Source organism: Dermacentor albipictus, unplaced genomic scaffold (assembly GCF_038994185.2).
Source record: "Dermacentor albipictus isolate Rhodes 1998 colony unplaced genomic scaffold, USDA_Dalb.pri_finalv2 scaffold_12, whole genome shotgun sequence".
Taxonomy (NCBI): domain Eukaryota; kingdom Metazoa; phylum Arthropoda; class Arachnida; order Ixodida; family Ixodidae; genus Dermacentor; species Dermacentor albipictus.
Genome location: NW_027225566.1, coordinates 3,966,559 through 3,989,450, shown reverse-complemented (window position 1 = coordinate 3,989,450; position 22,892 = coordinate 3,966,559). Strand labels below are relative to the sequence as shown.

General features: G+C 45.0%; 1 protein-coding gene across 5 annotated transcripts in view; it reads left to right on the top strand.

Moving 5' to 3' along the window:
* Positions 1-22,892, top strand: part of Hgsnat (Heparan-alpha-glucosaminide N-acetyltransferase) — a 350,851-nt gene that overhangs the window by 255,857 nt on the left and 72,102 nt on the right. For all 5 annotated transcript variants that reach the window (XM_070528495.1, XM_070528497.1, XM_070528493.1 and 2 more), the window contains 3 exons: positions 4,288-4,414; positions 17,263-17,349; positions 18,851-18,925. In XM_070528495.1, the coding sequence (XP_070384596.1) occupies positions 4,288-4,414; positions 17,263-17,349; positions 18,851-18,925 (289 nt within the window). The remainder of the gene's footprint in view (positions 1-4,287; positions 4,415-17,262; positions 17,350-18,850; positions 18,926-22,892) is intronic.

The following is a 22,892-nucleotide window of genomic DNA, read 5'->3' as shown; positions in this document are numbered from 1 at the left end:
GTTGGGAGTTATTGAGCCCGCTGAGAGTGACTACACGTCACCGCTAATACTGGTAGAAACACCTAACAAGGACCCTCGTTCGTGTGTTGACTACAGGAAGGTAAATGCCATCACTAGGGATCAGCTGTACCCGATACCCAACATTGCGGAACGAATTCAACGAGTTAGTGCTGCTAAATACATTTTAACTATAGATCTCGTGCGGGGGTACTGGCAAGTTCCCCTTTCAGAAAGTGCCAGACGCTAAGCCGCATTCATCTCACCTGTAAGCACTTTTCGCCCTCTCGTACTCAGCTTCGGGCTGAAGAACGCGCCGCTTAGCTTCTCTAAGTTAATGGATATTGTCCTAAAAGACTTGCAGGAGTGCGCCTTGCCCTATCTTGATGATGTAGCAATTTTTTCGGACAGCTGGGAACAACACATATCGCACCTCAAACAGGTGTTCTCACGGTTGAGGGAAGCCGGCTTAACGGTGAAAGCGGAAAAGTGTAGGTTTGGTTGCTCGCAGGTTACTTATCTGGGCCATGTTGTCGGCCAGGGCATGAGACGGCCGGTCGAGCTGAAAGTAGCTACGATTGGAGAATTTTCTCAGCCGCGCACGAAAACAGACCTTCGTTCATTTTTGGGACTGGCGGGGTACTATCAACGGTACTTTCCGAACTACTCGCGAATGGCAGTTCATTAACGGACGCCCTACGAAAGGGAGCACCGAGTAACGTACACTGGGACAAGGACAAAGAGAACGATTTCTAAAGTTTGAAAACCTATTGGTTTCTCGTCCTGTTCTTCGCGCGCCAGACTACACAAAGGAATTCAAGTTCAATGTGACGCAAGTGACAGAGGTATGGGCGTGGTACTTAGTCAGGTCGGCGACGATAACGAGGAGCATCCTATCCTATATGCCAACCGTAATCTAAATGTAAGGGAGGAAACCTACAACGATTCAGAGAAGGAATTCGCTTGTTTAGTTTGGGCCGCCCAGAAGTTTTCGTGTTACTTGTACGGAGCGAAGTTCATCTTCGAGACGAACCACTCTCCTCTGACGTGGCTCAATCAAATGTCACACAAAAATGGCCGCTTGCTCCGATGGAGCGTCCCTCTCCAAGAGTACAACTTCTCTATTAGATATAAGAAGGGAAAGTTCCATAGCAATGCGCATGGTTTGAGCAGGCTAGTTTGAATTCTGCGTTTGAGGGTCCCGCCTAAATTTTAGGTTTACTAGTGTTAATTTTGTTAAGCCAAGAAGATCCCCTCTCGTTTAGCTGGATTCCCTCTATGATTGCTGAATTTGTCAGCACGAAATTGCTTCAGAAATTGGCATAGCGAAATGCAGCATTTTTTCTTGTTTGTGCACTTATGTTTTTTTTGAAGTCTAGCGAGTCTAAAGTCAGAGCCTATGTACGTCATCTCAGTGCAGTGCCGTGTTGTGGGGTTCATTTTATAGTTGCCTGTCCTTGTTGGATGTTTTTGGGAGGGGTGACATTACACAAGTGGTCGCTGCGAGCCAAAGCATCACCCCCTGGCCACCAGCCGTTCTCTTCCTGCCCAGCGGTTGTCAGCGCTATACAGTGGAGATTTTCCGGGCCATGGAGGCGCTGTTAAGAACGGCCAGCTGCAGTGCAAAGTTTTGCCAACCCGTTGCGACTGTGGAGGCAACATCCCGGGAGCATCGCCGCGAACCTCTAGCCATGGCGTGACTAAGTCGACTTTGTGTCGATATCAATACGCGCATCCTCCACTCTCCGTCGATTCAGCTAGGATGCGTTGTGACTGAAGGAGTTCGACGAAGCAGGCTTTGTGCGCAACACAACAAAGCGGACCTGATCTCCTACGGGTGGGGGAGCTGCCGCGGGAGCGCCGACTGACACTCCTTCCCACGCACCGACCGAGACGCAAGACAACGCGCTACCCGGAACGGCTCCCGAGTTCTACGAAGCCCCTCTGACGTCGGCTCCGGACCATCGCCCCTGTGTGTATGCGTGTGTGCGTGTGTGTGTGTAAACCGTGCCGCGGAGAGGCGGCTAGTTTGCGATGACTAAACGAACGTTCGCATCACCTTGTATCGGGAGAGGACCGAGTGTTTAAAAACCGCTGTTGTGCGTCTTCTCAGGTCACTCTCTCTCAAGCAGTCATGTTAGACTGATGCACTTTCACAAACAGTCATGTTAGACTGATATAAATACTGTAAATAAACCCATATTCCTCGTTCTCGATGAGAAGCAGTCCTTCCCTTCATCAACGTCCTCAGCGTGGATAAGTTGGACGACGGCATGGGCCAGCAACCTTCTAATTCATGCCCGACTCTAATCTTGACAACGGATCACGAGCGATGGGATTGAGCCCCCAATCATAACAGCGTGTACTGAATCTTACTGGGAGAATTTGGGGACGCATTCACTGACCCCCAAAATTATTGCAATTCATTGCGTAATATTTTGGGATACTTTTGAGGCATGCTCGCCGCGCGTGGGGTTGTGAAGCTGTTAGCAAAAAAGCAAGCCGGCCTTGGGGAGTTGGTTTTGTGTCTACTGAATTTTAGTGGGACAAGTTTGTGACGATTTTTATGGCCCTGCAACAGCATATACCTTATTTCGTTACTCACGCTTGTCGAAAACGCGACGAGCGATTGCCGGGAGTGATAACATGGGAGTGTTGCTTCCGCTGGCAGGACGCATGACAGATAACGCCGAGGAGCTCACGAACTTGACGTATGTCTTTAGTGCGACATGGTCTGCCTGAGAGCCTGTGTTGTAGCCACTTCTGTGTACTTGGCGTACCATTGCGTCGACTGAGGCCAAGTTGTTTTGGAAACGCGCACTCACACGTGTACTTGTGCTCCTTAAGTGCAGGAAATAATGCCCGAGAAGGGAGGCATGCTTGAAAATCATATTTTTTCTTCATATTTTATGACATTGTTTGGGAGGAGCCTATTTGGTTTGAAATGTATGTAAAAGTGAATTTATCTTTAATGCCACCCATTCACTATATACGCACGTTTCGCCTCTACACGCAGTATTCATGTTAGGTCAATATACTAAAATAATACATGCTTGTAATTTACCTTTTTTTTCAGCTGATGGCGTTCGGCAAAGCTTCGTACGGCAACGACTGCAGCTTACCTGGTGCCACAACTTTGGATGAATGTACAAGAAGCCCGGAACGAGCATTTATATAGAGCAAAATAAACATTTCATCATATCAGAAGACGTCTTGGGTTTTATTTATGAAATTGCACTTGACTCAGATTTGGTGGAGTCTTGTAAAGATCGTTCGCAATCATTGTTACTAAATAATAAAACGATTTCGCGCCGAGGCCGTGCGTGGTGCAGCAGTAGAAGCCAAAAAAAAATAAAAAGAAATGCCACGCTGATCAGCGGAACCCACGTGACGTGTACCAGCTGGGTTTAAGAACGCGCGCTCTCAAAACCGAAAGGTGTTAAGACCATCCGATTGATGCGCTACAGCCAATTCGGCCGCTGGTCTCTTCGCTATTGTTGAATCTTTCTCAATGGTTACATTTCAACCATGATTTCAACGCATCCGTAGCTAGTACGGCCGCAGAGAGAAGTGTAAAAGAAAGAGGCGTAAGCAGAAAGGTGAACGAAGGAAGAAAACGCGCCTCCGTTGCTAGCCAACACTTTTCTGGGCGGAGCATGCGCTCCCAAAACCTGATGTGTCGTCGCCTCCGCTTGCCCACATTCTTTTTTTCTTAGGCGCCGTCATTTTCCGTCATGTTCCTTATGTTCCTCAGGTTTCCCCAACCCATGTGCCGCGACGTCTGGTCTCTGTGCCTTGTCGTCTGCTAGCCTACTGTTTTGGCTGCCGCGAAGCATACACTGAAATCTAAGAATCCCTAGATTTCGGAATATTAGTTGGTAGTACTGAGGCATTGTTAACATCACAGGGAAACTGAATAACGATCCTTATTCTGGAAAGTTCGGCATTCTGAAGAAATATCTTTACATTGAAACTATGAGAAGTGAGCAGGGGATTTCGGAAAAGTCTTGACCTGAAAAGTTTGTCAATGTGGGGTTCACAGTAACAAGGTTTCACTACATGTCTATACACAGCCATAGACAGTGTGCATGTGCTGAGCGTGTTTACTAATTTGCTATGTCATTTAAGTGTTGAAATGTCTTTGTTTGGAGTGAAAAGAATTGCTATTTAGTGTGCATTGAGCTTGCAAAGACTTCCTGCGATTTTTTTTACTCCTGCTACAAGACAGGCCAGTGCCATTGCAATGGAGATGTCTAAGGCTTTTATTACCATTACTTCACCATTATCCAGGGGCTACCTTGGTCCTGGAGGCTTGCACCAGAACGGCAGCTTTGAAAACTGCACGGGTGGAGCAGCTGGCTTTATCGATCGAACAATTTTTGGCAAGCAGCACCTTTACCAGACACCAGATGTGCGGGTAAGGGAAAGCTACACAAACAACTTGGGGGTTTTCGTAATCACCACGGTGCTGTTGACATTTATTGTCCTTATTGACAGTATTGTATTCTGCTGCCTCCGACAGCAGACAACAATGAGTGTAATATCTATGGTTGAACATGGTGTGCTCAGCACTTACTGTACTTGATGCACCAACACTCTTGTCAAGCAGTTGGACAAATCAAATCCCAAGGGCTCATCATAACCATATTGGGACGTTTTGAGGCCTCATTTATGAAAGGCACCATCCAATTTGTCATAGTCGTCCGTCTTGAACTAGAACATTTTTCATTTCAAACTTGTTCGTGTTCGAGGGTTGCCTTCCTACTTGAGAAGCATATTCTGTTGTTCTGCTTTATAGGTATGTGCATTTCTAGAATGATAGTTTTCCCATTATAATTTCGTGACGCGATTTCAGTTTTCAGTGTATTTAGTTCAATTTCCTCTTGTACAGCGATGGCTGCTGCTTTGTCAATGGCTCCCGGCAAAAAGATGGGCAGTGCGGCATGTTGCTTCCCTAGTCATGTAATTGTCTATCTTGCCTTATCCCTCCTCCCTGTTTTGTTGCTGCCAGCAAATTCGTTACCTGGCGGCAAATTCGTTGCCTACCTTTAACGAATTCTCTGCCTTTCCGGTGCACGCCCCAACATGCATGGATTTCTATGTACTGACTGGGATACATAGCGCAAAAAATGACACCGGGAGAAGCAGGAACACAGGACGCGCTCGTCCTGTGTTCCTGCTTGTCCCTGTGTCATTTTTTGCGCTATGTATCGCAATCTGTATGTATCCCACCGACACGCCCAAACTTCTTCCCTGCTAAAGTGCATTTCTATGTACTGTTGATTCCGAATAGGTCACACTCAGATATATAGAATTGTTGTCTATATCAAACGGACACAGAATGCCCTTAAACATGCTATGCAAAAGTATAGCAATGTACTATGCGTACATCGAACTCTCGTTCGCCGCATTCGATATAGGTAAAGAAAGCTGCACCGCACCACTGCAAGTGCGCTACTCATAAAGAAGACGGTGATCATTTTCGGTGTAGTCAGAAGTAATGATTGCCGACATATTGGAAACGGCACTGTTTGACAGTTGCTGTCAAACGCGGTGGATACTGAACGTTAGTAAATGCCACGGAGTAAAAATCAGCAGGGCACTCACAGGTTAGGTAGCTGCACATGTGGAACCATGGCTCTTGCAAACTGTGGCCGTTCACTGTCGGCAAGAGAAAGATCTCCACACTGCCCCAAGAACGCGAAAGCCATCCCGGTCTGATATGCGTTACACAAGAAAGTGTGGACGGCACTCGTTTTTTTTTTTTTCACTCAGTGGCACTGAGTGTGAGATGCCGAACTGGAGATCTGTTTTGTAGACAAGGGCTTTCGACGAGCTGCCAAAACGAATGCGGCCCCAACCTACACTTGGACGGATCTTCACATTGGAGTTTGAATTTAACAAAACCACCGCACGCCACATCCGCACTTCGTGAAGAGAGCATTGGGTGTGGCACACAAGACTCATCGGCTGTGTGATTCACAGGTCCGTGCTGAATGCATTTTATTCGTGCTCGCACGGCTGCGCTTGACGGCGAATAGGATCTGTGTTCTGTGAGCTGAACTTGAACCACTTTCGAAACTAACAGCGTATGTGCAGAGTCGGGGCAGGCACTGATGCAAAAGCCGGAGGTGAAGGGCCGAGATCGAAGGGACGTATCGGCCGCGAGGCACCAGAGCGCTGGGCGGCACACAAGAAGAGACACACAAACTTTCAAGGGGAATCGGGTAACGAGTACGGCTGGTTCTAGCAGGAAGTCGGTTCCGCAACCCGACACAGCAGGTCACCTGGCTCGTTTCGCACGTATGCAGTCAGCCGTTAAAATGGCGCATTGTTGGTATTATAACGAACACGCAGCCTGACATGTTCACGCGCAATTCGCAGTACAACTGCGGCGATGGCGGCACGGCGCATATCCCTGCAGGCAAGTTTGCTGCCGCGATGCATTCATTTATACCTTGTCTTGCATAAAGACTCACAGCAAGCACTTCGATGTACACGAGGCACAACGCGGTCTCAAGTCCGGGTAATGTGGGTTTTTAGGGTTAGTGCTGAAATCCGTATATCAAAGACTATTCCACAGCGCAAGCGACCTGCTGCGTTCGTGAACAAAAATGAAGTCAACTTTTCTGTATTCGATATAGCCTTGGCGAAGCAAATCGGCAAGCTGTCGCCTTTTATGAGCTCGGGAAACTGTCCGAGTCGTGTGGAGGTCTTAGATAAGCTTCAGTAAGCATATTTTATGTTTTTAATTATCACTAGATCACATTATTTCACAATTCCCTTCAAGTTCTATATATCCGGGATCGACAGTGCTACTGCCAAAGGTCCTAGGGCGTTTTTTTTTCCGCTTTCATTAGTGCTTTGCTTTTCTTGATTTCTTCAGACTTGCAGTTTCAGTGTCCTATTTGCTCAATACTAACACGCCCTTGATTGTAACATGCCCCCTATTGTCATATCCAGAAACGAGAAAAACACAGCTCTATTGATTGCAATGGGCACCCTTTGTCTTGTGTGTGAAAAATCATTCTTTTCACTGTGACTTATACAAGTTATGTACAATGATGGTCCAATTTTTTGCGCGCATAGCGCCTATTAGCATTCCTCATGAGAAGCTTCTCATGCAAGCTCGAGTTTTCACGTTAGCGGAAGCTTAGTAAAACCAGGAAAAAAATAAAATAAAGAAGAGCCATGTGACATGCATGCAGCTCAATTAGCCCACCAATTAGATTCCTTAGCTACACTTCTGTCCTTTAAGTCGCCACCACGAGGGGCCAGCCATAGCCATAGGCCATCCTGACAGGCTCGACATGATGGTGAGCCGTAGCGAGCAGTGTTTACCGCTGTCGGAATGACATGCAGAAAGCAGATTATTTACTCCAATATCTCAAGTGTTCACCCACCCCTCCATTTTTTAAATAAAATTGCAATTGCACAAAATTCACTGACAGATAACCCCAAAAAAAAGCCTGTATACCATATGGTGTCACAGCTTACCTGCCTACATTACGAACAGCGTAGGCAGAATTTTTAATTTACATGTGAATATCTTTCATATAAGTACGTTTTCATGACCTGCACGTATCAACACTATTCGCGACTCCCAAGTAATGGCTTAGCGGCCGAGAATCAGGTGATCCAGGTTCGGGCTTGAAGTAAAGAGGGTCTCCTATCATGGCATATGCTGAATGCCTCTGTTTTCAAATCGTCATGTTGCCGCAGCACACAAACCCAAAAAATAAAAACAGGTTTCAAAAGGCTTTTGTTGTGTACAATTATACATGTCAGTGCGATGGAAAGACAGCAGTGTATCATTGCGTTGTTTCCGGAAAGTAGCAGACGATATGCTTCGTAGAGTGACTTAGGAACAAACTTGCGCATTGGGAAAATGTGACGCATATTATACAGGTGCCGTAACACTTCACTCGGGTCGTCTTTCTTCTTTCCGGCGAGAAAGCCATTAGTTTGTTATTATGTATTAAATATCTTGGTAGTGTTTCAAATCGCGAAGTTTACTCTAATTAGGCAGCTGCTTTAGTAAATAATAGTGATGATTGCTTAAGCTTCATTTAGTTTTGTTATTTTATAGTTTTCTCCCCCAGCATTAGTGTTACTAATGGTTTAAGCAGCAGGAATATACTTGCTATTGTACTTTTCTCTGCAGCCACCGGTAGCAGGATCGATAACTAGCTCAAAAGGTATCAAGTTGATCATGACACATGCTATGCCGCAAGGCGACATATCGTTTTGATAGCATGCTTTAGTTTAGCGGTGTAAGAAGAAGGTGCCATTTTCTCATCCAATGTGGTGAATCGTCATTTTATTTGCTTGCAAGAAATTGAGAAGCAACTGCAAACAGCGCTCATTCCAGCTTTGGAGCGTTCGACCTGTGCACAGGGCTGCTAATTTGTTTTCCGACGCTGTGCACCCAGCTAAATTCCATTACAACTGGTTGATTTCATTTCCAAGTCATGCGTTTACATAAATACAAGTGACTTCGCTCAAAATAAAACCCTCGCTAAATTTCGGGAACGTGTGGAAAGTAGCTCAACTTGGTCCTATTGGTCGTTATTCACTTGTTACGTTTCACTGGAGTTTGAGAATTCCTACGGGCGGCAGGTTCTGCTGCATTACCGGTCCCGATAATAAACAATACGCAATGCAATCACAAACAAGCGCCAGTCACCGGGTGCAGAAGGCCTTCTCACACAGATCAGCTAACTATTGGCCTCGAGCTCCACCACTGGAAAAGCTGGCGCCACCGTCGGCGTGACGTGCTAGGAGGGATCACGTGGACATAGCGGCCGCGTCGGCTGCTTCGGGCGCGCCGAAGCGAGCTGAAAACGAGTTTAAATTCCCTCGTACGCTGCAGTCCTCATTTAGTGGCGAAATTTCCCCGCTTCGAGTGTCTCCTTCACAACGCTTCAAAGCACTACAATAGGTAGTGGCTGCCTTTGAAGGCGCACAACATGGTCGGCTACTGCTCGGTGCCGCAGGGCCGGACGCACGTAACGGAGGCCGGTGTCAGCCTTATTCACACGTAGCCGCAGGACAAGACGCTGCGTGAAGCTTGGCTCGCGAAACATAAAACCGGCAAACAGTCATCGGCTACAACTCGGGTATGCAGCAAGCACAGACGCGAGGAAGATTTCTGCTACGGCGCCCGGTCTGCGATGTTCTGAAAACGCGCACTGAGACGCTCGCCCGAGTCCGCTGCCCGACTAATGTCATGACGGTTTGGTCTATGAACTTGTCGATGCTATAGATACTGGCAAGTTCAGTGGGGTGGAAAGGCAGCGGTTAGAAGCACATTAAAAAAAAAAGCATGGCATATGGTCATGTTTGTGTTATGAATTAATGCACTGGATTACAAAAAAGGAGCAGCGGGAAATTGCACGCTGAGAACACCGATAAACATACAGTGCGACGCAACTCGAGGAATAATATTGAAAGGTCAAAGAATTTAGAAGAAAGAAAGATTGAATCGTCGCGACGGCATATTACAGTCCCCGTAGGCGTCGAAGTCTCTACAATGAAATTATTTTTGAACAGCTCTGATAGCGCCCACGCAACAATGGTTGCTTGTATACTGTCAAATGCTCATATTCTGCGGCCTAAAGCTCATGGCACGGTGAGAAAACGCGCGTGCGGAGAAATCGAAACAGTGCGCGGACAAGCATGCAGACGCGCAGTCGGTCGCTGCGAATCTGCGCGATCGCTGCATTGAGGCTTCGTTCTATTACGCTCCATTTAGTTACACAAACACTATAAGAACCTATTTCACATAGTTTGCTCTCGGCGTTTACCTACCTTTCACGCAAGAAGCCGGTTCGGGAGACTCCATCGCGGCAGCCGCGCGCAGTGGCGTTCACTGTACGTATTTGGTAAAGAGATAGCGTCTGTAAACGATTGTGTGCTTTCAGTTTGCCCAAGATTATTATTTAGACACTAAGAAACTTCTCTCGTTTCGAAAGTACTTACAAAAATGTCCGGGAGAGCTCGCGCGTGGTGTTTTCAGGGACCGCTGACAGCAAAACCTATGAGGAGCGTGCCACGTGATCCCTCATACTACGCCAGCGAGGAGCTTCCGATAGATGGCGACTCCGTAACTCCTCGCCGCCAATAAAGAGAAACTTGCACCTCAACTCGCAAACAAAACACATTTATTTTTATCCCAAGACAAACTGATCATATAACATTATAGTTCCTAGTCTCAGTACAGAATATCCATATTTAGCTTCTGAAAGCACAACAGACGTTACTGCCCATATATTGTTAGATGCTTCGGAACACACCACAACACGAGTAGCAGTGCAGAGTTGCCTGTGAAGGTCGAAAACAGCCAAGTATCGTACCTGTAGCAGTGGAGTAACGCCGCAAGCAAGTACTTGCACCTTTCGAAGAGGCCTGCTAGGCACAAACATTCTTTTTTTACCTCTGGCTCGGTTGAAAGGATGTTTATATTTAAAAAAAATGATGCGGCTCACTGGGCAGGTAGGAAGTTTGCACGCACTGCCCAACCAATTCTGCAATTTCGTCGCTGAAATCCTTGAGACCGATCAAAATAAGTTGATCGGCAGTAAGGACCCTTTCGGCTTCGACGAAACCCTTGATTTGATGCCGCAAACGAGAAACGTGAGCGCAGCACGAAGCGAAAGAGCCGCCGTGACCCTAGATGTGTTAGTCATCTTTGTTTATTTGGACAGTGTTTCCAGCTGAAGTAGTGAATTATGGAGTTGCCAAGTGGCAACCATTAAGAAGCCATACCATTTATTGGTTGTTCTTAGTAGTTTCTCACCTTAGCTTGTGAACTTTGTCTGCTTTTGCACCAGGGCATGACCTTTTTCTACTTTCGCTGATGAATTAAAGGGGCCATGAGCCACCCCTCGGTCTTCGTGAAAAAACACAGTCCGCTGATAGCACACACTGCTATGAACATCTCAGCCAAATTTTTCAGTAGTGCGCGGCGCGTAGATCTCATAAGCGGAGCGCGAGGTCATCTTTCTCTCATATTCTCTCTTTTCAACAGAAGCCTGCTCGTCACTCTTTTCTGAATGCTTTATTTCGTAATATAAAAGACTCTCATAAGGGGCTGCTATTAGCGAATCGCTGATGTCAGCCAAGAAAGATGTTTGGATCACTGCTATTCTTCCTACTGTTTCTGTGTATATTTATTGATGCCGTCTAAGAAACATGCGCAACTTCACTGGTGGTGCAAGGCTGAAGTCAATAACGGAGCTTGTGGTCACCTAGCTTTTACGTAGCTTGGCTAAGTTGTTTGTAGGCTTTGCAAGGTTATGCTATAGGGTTTGCTAGGTTGTTGGTTGGCTTGGATAAGCCGTTTCTAGGTTTCGCGAGCTTATGGTAAGCTTGGCTAAGTTTTTTCTAGGTTTTCCGAGGTTATGTTAGGTTTTGCTAGGTTGTTGTCTCGGCGGGCTTGACGCTGGAAGTTTTCGAGCAGTCGCAGGCCGGGATCGCTTTTTCAGCGACGCCGAGCGTTCGGGCACTAACTCTCGAATTCCCTGGACTGAAACTCGGTATCCTCGACTCGGCGTCTCCTCTTCTCAGGTTCAGCTTCAGCGCAGTGATCCAGATCAGCTCGGCGACGACGAATCGCTTGTCGCTTGGCAGTACAGCGCTCTTGGTAAGGCACTGCTTCTTCGAGTGTCCGGACTTTCTTCTGTTTTGCCATGGCAGCATCACGTGCGCATGTAGTAGAGGAGGGGAGGCGAGAGGTGTGTCTCCGCACCAGCTCTTCCGAGCGTTTACTCGCCTGTGACGTCACGATTCCGCCCTACGTGTGTAGGGTGCGGCGAGGTTACGTGGCTCAGTGTTCTCGCAGGTGGTGGCTAGGCAACAAGAGGCAGCGCACATCTGGGATGAGTTTTCTGGTAACGCTCCATGGTGGAACTAAATGCTTAAACAGCTCTGCTGTTAATAAACTGGCTGAAGTAAGCTAAAATGTGCTTTCGAATTTCGACACTGATCACGTACTTCCAGAAAAAGCTCACTATTGTCTACTCATGCTCAGCCGCGGCCGCCCGTGTAGGAATTATGGCCAACCTGCCTATCGGTATCGTAGCCGTTGGGCCTCGCTAATTTCAGCTGGTTTTGCATACTCAACTAGCCTCGAACCAGGCGAAACATGAGGTCAGATCACAAGTAGGCTTGCCAGCACACTCATTCCTGGCCGCTCTCAATTAGATGCCTTGGAAGACATCGCTTCGTATTGAGCTATTGATAGCGCTTCAAAATGCGCAACTTGGATGTGGCTACTATCCATTAGTCAGTCTGGTGCAGGACAAAGCCAGCCCACACCACGTAGCACATCCAGACTGGAACGTATGAGTGCGAGCACAGACTCTAGCGCTGTCGTCTACAAAGCAAACGATGCAGTTGCATGTCGCTGCGGTTGGCCACGTAACGTTGATAACGCGGCTGCCACGGGCTGCCGTAAGGGGTCTACTGGCTGAGCGCACTGCGGCTCGCTGAGGACAACCTCGTTCAGCATGTTTGGTGCATCGTGGGTGCCAAAATAGCATATTGTAGCATCTATTTGAAAATCCAAAGTTAAATTTTAACTGCACCCGACACTGACATTCAGTAGGCGGAGTGTTGTGGGCACTCCACCGTAGCATTCGCAGCGCAAATTATTGAAGAAGTAGCGGAAGCAGCGCGAACGGTATGTTAGCCAATAACTGTTTCTGCTAAATGCACTGAATAACTTTTTGCGGCCAAGTATTTCTGGAATAGTCTAATTTAATTTTAAATGGATTTCTTGACTTCGAGAAAATGTGGTTTGCTTTGCTGTGAAAAGGGTGCCAATGAATTGAGGTGTTATGGTATAGGCACTGAAGCACTGTTTTTGCCAATGTGCCATTTGTTTAAGTGGTGAGCATGGGATGGTGGCAGCAACAGTGCAATGCACTACACTGGTTGTCGATGTTGGGCGGTCTTCACACAATTGATGATAGGGTATGACTAGCAGAATCGTGTTTTTGTACCATGTTCTATTATACAGATCAGTTTTGTTAAGTTTATTCGGGGAAGAAAGGGGGACTTTAGAACCGACTAATATGCATTGTATAGGTGTGCTCTTTACATGTATGATGCCAGCTGGTGAGCAAATATACATGATTTGCACGCGCATCATTTCCGGTCCGTTCCGGGAGTGGGTCCGCCATTGCTAGGTACCTGGCTGCGCGCTGCTATAGTGAGCTATACCGCCGCTGCGTTGTTATAATCCGAGGCTCCTGCTTGCATCGTGATGATGCCAATTTACACAATTTTTGGTTGCTGCACAAGAAGTAATACTGCCAAGGAGCGAAACTACGTAGAACCAAGTCTGCACCGTTTACCAAAAGTAAAAACTGAGCAGCACAAACACATGCTGCCATCTGAAACAATAAAGTCAGTGCCTGTGGCTAGCCTGTAATCATTTCGAGAGCATGTATGATTCCTTTCCAGATTTAAGGAATGGATTCATAGTTGGGGAGCAACACATGTGATTAGACAAAAAAAAAGTAGCATGGCGGCAGTGCTGTGCGAGTGTAGTGTTTGTTGTCTGGTTTTCTTCGCCCTGGGCCCTTGCGCGGCCCGTGACCTCGAAGCAGAGCCAATGCGCCCAATTTTCTGCTTGACTAAACACATTAATATGTTAAACAAACGTTTATTTGGATCAACTGGCTCACGTACAGCCGCTGCAGTTTTGCCCAAAATATCTAACACTGTCGCCCACGCAGACGGTAAGCATGGAAGGTCGCCACATGCTTAAGTGTTTTGGGACTCCTTCTGTTTCACAAAGCAAAATATTCACTTTATAGACCACAAGTACTTGCCAACTTGACAACCAAAACTCAGAGGAGCAGCAAACACGTGACTTGTGCTTCACCATGCAGCTTTTCTTTCGCGCACACACAAATGAAAAATTGTGCACGCATGATTGAACCTGTATGACAAGCAGGGACGTCTGTGAACAGAGCAACTCAAAGAATAGTGGGACAAGGAAGTTCTCTAGGCCACATGTGAAGTGTCTTGCGCTCATTGATTTCGCTCAGGACGGCGGTAACATGCCGGTAGGCAATTTGTTGTTATTTTCCTCACCCAAAATAATTTTCTATGTGCAGCAATTTGTAGGCCTTCATTTCTGGCAGAGTGACGTAGATTGCAGGCATCAGCAGGTAAATATGATCATAGCCGCATGTGTTGGGGCGGGCAGCACCGCGGAATCTGATGTCTCATCCATACCGATGTACCGTTGTGCGGGTCCACACCATCGCACCTTTCAACGTTTTATTTCTAACGAGCCCGCGCTGGCCCTAAAAGCCGGTCCATGTATGAAGGGGAAAATGCGGGGCTTCTAACTTGTCACAGCTCCTAGGACCATAAACGTGCGACGAAGCTAATAGAGACTGCGATACTAGTGAGGCAAGCAAGGTACCTACCTAGCAATGGCAGGTGGTCAGGACAGGCGACAATTGTGACGTCACGTGGAAACTACGTACACGTAACTTACTATTGTATGTGTGTATGCTCAAAACAGTGAATGTTATCACTCCTCCTAGTAGCGTTGTCGCTAAATCTGCCATTTTAGGGGTGCATATGCATGTGTACAGGTGCCTAACCGCACTGATGTACAATTTCATCTGCAGTCTAATGTGCTCACACTTGTTTAATCTTTGGCTTGCTAGTTGAAATTCCTTGTTTTTGTCGTTTTGTTCTGTTGTAATGTGAAACACGTCCTACTTATAGGGACCACATTGATTCTACAATGGCAAGTGTACTTATCAACCTCATGTAAAAGTACAATGCAGCACTCTTTAGCCGTTTCATAATTGCTGTGTAAATGTGTAAACTTATCCAAGCATTCTTGTTTCAAATGAAATGTTATTTTTGTAGTATAAATGCTACCAGCATAGTATTAGGAACTTATTTGAAAAGCCTGCTTTGTATGAAGAAACTGTGACAAAGATATTCTTGTTTGTTTCACTTCTAAGATATGCTGTTTGCACACCCATGATTAATTAGATCAAATTGTGTGGTGCTTGGGCTAGAAATCAATTAGTTGCTAGATTATCTCCCTGAAGGAGGGAGAAATTAGGTCAGGCAGGGTTTTGAAATTGTATTTTTCGCAATGATGTGCCGATTCTACGAGGGTGAATCAGAAATTCTTTGCTCCTCTTTTTATTAGCCAAACCTAGGTACATACAGGTAATTACAAATTTACGTACTATTATTTATGTACCTTACACTATCTTTCCACATAGTCCCCACACCGGCTCGGACATTTGTTCCGTCGCAGCACTAAATTTGAGATGCCTCTGTGGTAGAATTATTTCGGCTAACTGAGGAACCACCGTCGGACTGCTGTCTTGGCTTCATAATTGCACGTGAATCGCTGTCCTGCCAGGAACTTCTTCAGCGAACCGAAAACGTGGAAATCGCTTGGGGCGAAGTGTGGACTGTATGGTGCGTGGTCTACTCTCCCAGTGAAATGACGGAGCTTGTCAGTGGTTCTGATAGCCACATGTGGCCTCGCATTGTCGTGTTGTCCACATCAAGAATTCCTTAGTCTTTTCGCATGATGGCAGTTAGCAGACGTGACAGTATGAAGCAATAACTGTCGGCATTGATGGTTGCACCTTGTGGCATGAAATGCAGCAAGAGCAGTCCTCGGCGATGGCAAAGACCGTTATCATCACTTTCCCAACAGATGGCTCTGAATGGAATTTTTTGCCAGAAAAACGTGGATGTTTCCACACCATGCTCTGCTGCTACGATTGTGGCGTGAAATGCAGTACACGTGTTCATTTTTCATCGGCAGTAACAATAGGGTCCAGGAAGCTTGCGCCCTCCTCGGCATATCGTTGCAGATGATTCAATGAAGCAATCATTCACTTGCCTTTCATCATGTCAACCAACTTCTTAAGCACCCACCGACACATAACCTCCCGGTGACCTAAGAACCCGTGAACGATGTCGTAAACACTCCTATACGAAATGCCAAACTCCCGGGAAATGTATCAAGACGGCAAGTTGGGCCAGTTGGTTGGGATTCATAGTTAGGTTCGTTACAGCGCAACACAAGACAAGGACAAAAGAAGCTATAAAAGAAGGTCGTCGTTTGATACCTTCTTTTGTCCTTGTGTTGCGCTGCAACGAACCTTACTATGAATCTCGGGAAATGTCCTTGAGGTGCACACGCCGTTTCGCTTCCACCATTGCCTCCACGAGGTAAATGTTGTGAGCCAGCGATGCACGTGGCCTCCCTGAACGGTCATTGTCGTGCATTGTCGGCCTTTTGCGAACTCGCAACATCACCACCTCACACTTCTCACAGCGAGACACCTTTCACAATATGTGGGCTGCAATTCCATGTGGATTTCGATGGGCATTCGTCCCTTGCTGCATAAACGAATCGCAGTTTGTTGCTTCCTCCGCCTTCATCAACAACTAACAGCATCACCGTGCCGCAGAGCTACCGGCAGATGAGTTCGGGTGGTCCAAGAAATGTCCACTGCTGGGAATGGATATCTTGATTTTGCATTTACAGCCATAACTTGGCTAAAAAAATACAAATAGAGGCAAGGACTTTCTGATTCGCCCTCCTATATCCTAAGTCAATCAGTTTCTGGGATACCTTCGCTTACTTTGAATGTCTGCGCAATGCAACGGCCAGTGTGGCAGCTGACTGAATTGGCAGACATCGTGGTAATTGCTTAGCCAATCGATATGCATTGAGAGGAATATTCGCAAAAGTGACCCTACACTTTCAGATTATTAGACTGGAAGTCCACTCTGTAGGCATGCTGAAGTGTATTTTTACAGACCGAACGCTTATTCAGCCTGAATTTTTATACATTACTAAAGATTGCTGAAATATGCGCGCATTTTATTCTGGTTTCGTACTCTGGCTATGGTGTGTAGGTTTGCTAGCATATTGCAGCACCATTGGTTTCCACATCTGGTGTATATGTTGAGCCTTTGACAGATGGCACTGCATGTTGTTGTAAGCAATAAGAAAAAGGGATCACGTTGTAAGACTAGGGTGACACTTGCAGCTGAGGAGCTAGTGCGATAGGCTGTACACTGTTGCAATAAGTTGCCAAGGAGAGGCCTGGGATTAAACTGCCAGTTTAATTGCGAGGTAGTTTTTTTAGTCGAGCTGGCATCTTGTTCTCTTTATTTTGGATCCCTTGAATGTATGCAGCAGCAGCAGCAGCATCACTGCAGCTTCACTACGTGGATGCCTTCTGTTGCTTGCAGCATATATATGACACGCACCTGCCATATGACCCTGAAGGTACACTAGGATGCCTCACGTCCATATTTCTCGTCTTCTTGGGCCTTCAGGTGAACTTCCTCTTTTTCTTTTTTTTCACATTTCAAGATATTTAGGTTAGCTCTAGGAGCACATACCTGATAAAGCTTACCTTTTGCAACCTACTCATTGAGGCTACAGAATAGTCTATTTTATGGGGCAAATTGCCTTACTCAAATCTGCTACTTTGTACGATGACTCATATTGAGATTTGCTTTGATTTTGATTACATCACATAATGCATAGATTTGAAGGGCTACTTCGGCCTATTTCTTACTATTCTTATGTAATTAAATTTGCATGCAAATGCGAAATATGTTCTCACCAAAAAAAAATGTAATGGAAGCTGCCTGCAGTAACCCAGTGATTATGGCAAGAGGTCTTTGTATGCAATAATTCACAATGAGATGTTGCAGTGCAGTGTAGACAAGCACTTGTGTTTTTTTTCTTGCTTTATTAGCTGCTCGCTCAGTAACGATGGTATGAAGTGTCAATTCCTCGAGCACACAATAAACAGTGAATTCTATGATCCTTTATTGCAACAGATTAAAACCTCTCAAAATGTAGCATGGCTGCGGGCACGTCAATCAAAGGTCCTGCAAATCGTCATGAAAACCGGGGAAGTGAAAGGAATGGCAGTGATCATGTGATATCACACCGGTCTGTGCAGTGGTTGAAGCCACTCTGCAATCGCCTTACCCATAGATGGGCTAATGGGGGACAGAAGATGAGAAGGATACTATGCATAGTGAAAGAAGTGATCCGTGTTGAGTGTGGAAAAGTGTATGATGAAAGGGAACTGAATAGCCCATATGGCACGCGAAGCTTCAGCAACACAGCCATTGCGTGGCTTGCAAGGACTGCACCTGACTCGCCAGGCTATCCCGGCCACGGCAGCCGCATTTCGATGGGGGCGAAATGCGAAAACACCCGTGTACTTAGATTTAGGTGCACGTTAAGGAACCCCAGGTGGTCGAAATTTCCGAAGTCCTCCACTACGGCCTGCCTCATAATCAGAAAGTGGTTTTGGCACGTAAAACCCCATAATTTACTTTTTTTTTACTCGCCAGGCTGACTGACTCGTGTGTCTGGGGTTTGTGAGACCATGTGGCAACTGCTTCTGATTTAAAAAGGTTGCTTATTAACACACCCTATGCCAAGGAGCTGTTCTGCTTTTTATGGAAGTGTTGAACTTGTAATATCAAAGGACGGCATAAATAATGCTTTGTTGCATGTTGAAAGAATTTGACACCCTACTACCGTTATGGAATTCGAGGCTGTCTTATCAAGGCAAGAAATGCAAGATGCAAAATTGTTGCGTCAGTGCCATTGTAATGTGCTATGGCATTCTCAGACAAGGATTGTAACATGCATAGAAGGGGCCAAATGAAATTTGTGTTGCATGTGCAAGTGTTCTTTTTCAGCTCTCTTCAGTTTCTTTCACTGCATCGTGGAAGTGTTGATGTGTCTAAAGATGTCGTGTGAATGTTGAATTTATTTGCGATGCCTAACTGTCTTTATTTCCTGCTGCAGGCTGGCAAAATTCTGCTCACGTTTCCAGATTGGAAACCTCGAGTTGTTCGTTGGTGTTGCTGGGGCCTCCTTTGTGTGAGTAACAAATCTTGTTCTAATAATACTGTCTTTGTAGCTTGCATAAAAAGCAACACATATGACATCAAAGGTTGAGAGACCGTTGCTATATTGAAGTGCCCTTGGGTTCAGTGTTTGCAATAGTTCAAGTACTTAGGGACTTGACTTTTGTAATGAACACTTTAATCAACAAACCGAGTTTTCGTAGCTTTGTTTGTTCACGCATAAACGTAGTTTAAAATAGGTGGGGGTTTTGTCATTTGTGCTTTTAAGACATATTGTCTGGTGCGTTTTAATTTGAGCTTTTCGAGTGCTTGTTTTTGTTAGAAATTGAGAGGCAATGTATGATAATCAATTATTCAGTTTTCCAGAATTGGTGCATCTTGGGAGTGGCCATCACAAAGTAATTAAGTGTTGTAAGTTGGTGATTGGTATCCATGAGACAAAGTTAGTCTTGTTGTGAAACAAAGCAAAGGTAAATTTCGCTGGTAGCTTGTTAACACTGTTTCTGTCAATAGAGGTTCATAAGCTAAAAACAAAGGATTTCGTCAATATTGAAAATGTTGATACCACAATGAGTAGGGGCAATAGGGGTTTGAGTGAGAGGACAACCTGAATTTTCCAATGTGAAGGTTGTCCTGCGTGTGCCACTCGTAAGAGAACATAGGCGCATGGCCATGGTGGAATGAAACATGAGCTTCAAGAGAAAAGATTGAATATCACTTTCACTCAATTACCTGAAACTGCAATGTGTGATTGTTGTGTAACTGTGCACTAAGTGTGCTCTGGCCCGAAAACTAAGCGTTTATTAATTAATCACACCAGTGTCGCACACACTCGCCAGTGTGAAACGGCAATGCGCCTTCTAATTTGTTTTCCCATATCCATGTTTCATTTTGGCATGTTGATACATGTCCTCATGCATGCAGCATGCTATTTTGAGCCAAGTTTAGCCTAACAATCCGAACGCCTTTGGGTAGGACAGAAAGAATTGTGGAGGGTCTTCGTGATGCATAACATAGCCATCACACCTTGTACACCTTGTCCTACTGCACAAAGATTATAATTGCAAAGAGCCTTCCGCATGTACTGTTGATACATTGAGCTGTTCTTCTTGTTACCTGGATGACTTCTTAATTAAAATGTTGACAAAAGGAACACTTACTTTTATAAAATGCTGCTTTTGCCTGTTTTCATTTACGTGTTCAGTATCATACAAGAGTGTCTTGTTCTGACATCCCTTAAAAAGCTATGTCAGACTGGTGACTGAGTGATCATAAAAGTAATGCTTTTGCAGCATTCCTCCACGTGTAATAGTCTTCAGACATCCCAGAAGTTTAACAAGGGGCGTTCATTCATATGGTACTATGAAAAATTTGTTCTTTGATGGAGTTGACATGGATGGCAGCTGAGTTGCACATTATGTCATTTGATTGAAAATGTTTGGAGGCTGAGAGCTCCTGCAATGTTGCATTATTCAACTTTGCCGCATTTTTTCACTGGAATTTGTGTTCTGGTCAGAAGCCTAGTTATAATGTTTTCTATAGAAACACCAAAGTCAGCCTATTAAAAAACATAAAGCCTTGGATGATGCTACTTCTCAGTGTGGCAACACGTGAACTTTGTGACATCAATCAGAGATGACAATGCAGCCCGCGTGCACTTGTGTAGGACGTGCATACGTGTGACACGTGGTATTTAACGGCAGCATCATGCAAGCCTATAAAGGTTTTGTTGTATTTAAAAACTGCCGGATGTATACTTACTTTTGTGCTTTCCATGCAAATGGACTTAGGCACTAACAGTTCTTGACAGGAACTGTTCTTCAGCACCTTTAATAGGCTTTCTTCTGCATGCCTTAGTGCCATGATACAAGCATAATTGTGCAATACTAGCACTCAATTGTTGATCGCCGCTTATTGCCTTGGCTGTAGAATTGTGCTGCAGGCATATATATATAGTCCTATTGCACATTATAATCATATCATCCAATTAGCTGACTGTGCTTGCATATAGAAATTCTGCATGTTAATTCTTCAAAGCTGTTTCCTTCAAGTTTTTCTAGACCTCATTCCTTTGGTATTGCATCACGTGTTCTGAATCAAACTTAGTTGAGCTTAACTGTTGTTGCCTTCAAACTTTTGTAGACCCCATTACTTTCATATTGCATCACATGTCCGTCTGAGTTTATTATTTATTACTTATTTACAGGATACTGCCGGCCTTAGTCTCAGCCCTTGGGCAGGAGTGGGCCGTGCGATTTACAGATGAACAAAAAATGAACAGCAAAAATCATTACAAGAATTCAATACATTGCAATAGACATATACCCTGAGCCGCACAAGCCGTACAGAGCATTCCAACGAAAAAGGTTTACGAAATTTCAGTATATGTTAGAATACGGATATTCGCTGAACCGCACGAGCTGTACACAGCATATCAATAACAACGCGATATTGATAACAAGGAGTCGCATTCATGCTCATATACTGACAGATATCGCGCATGCTCGGTTAGTTGAGCAGCAAAGATTTATAAATAATAATGACAAGCAAGCTAAAAAAGCACTTGCATATAATGTAAATCAACAAGAAAAAAATTACACGTATACATATATATACATATATATATATACATATGGATACATATACGTATAATATCACGTCTAAATGCTATGCAACATGTTGAAGAATGACTGAATGGTCAGGCATTCCACTCACCTATCGTTCGAGGAAAAAGTCGTGTTTTTAAATACGTTTGTTCTGCAAGAAAATTCCCTTATTTTTTACGGATGTTTAAATCATTTTGCACGCCTGGTAAGTAAAGTAACATACATATCCTTGTCTATCCCCAACATATCATGGCAAAGTAAATTAAGTAGGGCCCTATATCGCCTTAATTTTAATGTTTTCAGGTTGGTTTTGTTAGTAAGAACAGTCGGAGGTACGTGCTAGTTATTACAGTTAAATAGAAATCTAACGGATTTTCTTTGAATGTTTTCCAATTTTTTAATGTTCTTTAGAGTGTACGGGTCGCATACTACCGAGGCGTACTCAAGAATGGGTCGACTATACGTTTTGTGCGCTAAATGACGGATTTCTTGTGTGGACTGTCGTAGCGACCTTCTCAAGCAACCAAGTTGCCACATTGCCTTTTTTGTAATAGGAGATATGTGCTCGTTGTAGCTAAAGTCGGATGAACTTACGAGGCCTATGTATTTGTAGCTACTAACTGTAGATAGATTATTACTACTGAAACTGTAAGAAAATTTTAAGGGGTGGTGTTTTCGTGTTACCGACATAGCAACCGTTCTCTTTGTTTTATATTCATTTGCCATGTGGCGCACCGCACTTCTACCTTGGCTAGTGAAGAATTCAAACGGACCTGATCATTCACGCTATTACCTTCTTGATATAGTATACAGTCGTCTGCAAATAACCGTATTTTCACGTTAACTTCATTTATTAAGTCATAAACCAAGATTAGAAAGAAAAGAGACCCAAGGTCGGACCCCTGTGGAATGCCCGACCGAACCGGTGCTGATCCAGAACGCTCGCCATAGATAAACACACTTTACCGCCTCAACGACAGATATGCAGAAATCCGTGAAATCAAAGAATCATTTTAAACCCTTTGAGGGTCGAATTATTTTGAAAAAAACTTTCCCAGGTGGTCAAATTACATTATTGCGGATCTTGAATGTACAAAATGTATAAAGTCGGGAATAAATAGTAAAAAAAAAATTAGGAACAGTATTTTGGTGTCGGCATCACTCAGAACTGCACAATATTCAGTAGTATTTCAGATTGTGGTACTCCTTAAAACACGGTTCTACGCACAGCACCTTATCGCAGTCTGTGCACCTAAAATGCATGTCTGTTCTCCTCTTGGAGTGATGAGTTGTGTTTGCGCACACATGACATCTCTGCTTGCGGATGCCTTGGGCAGAGGTCTGAGGCACCTTCTCGCGTAAGCGCGTTGCCGC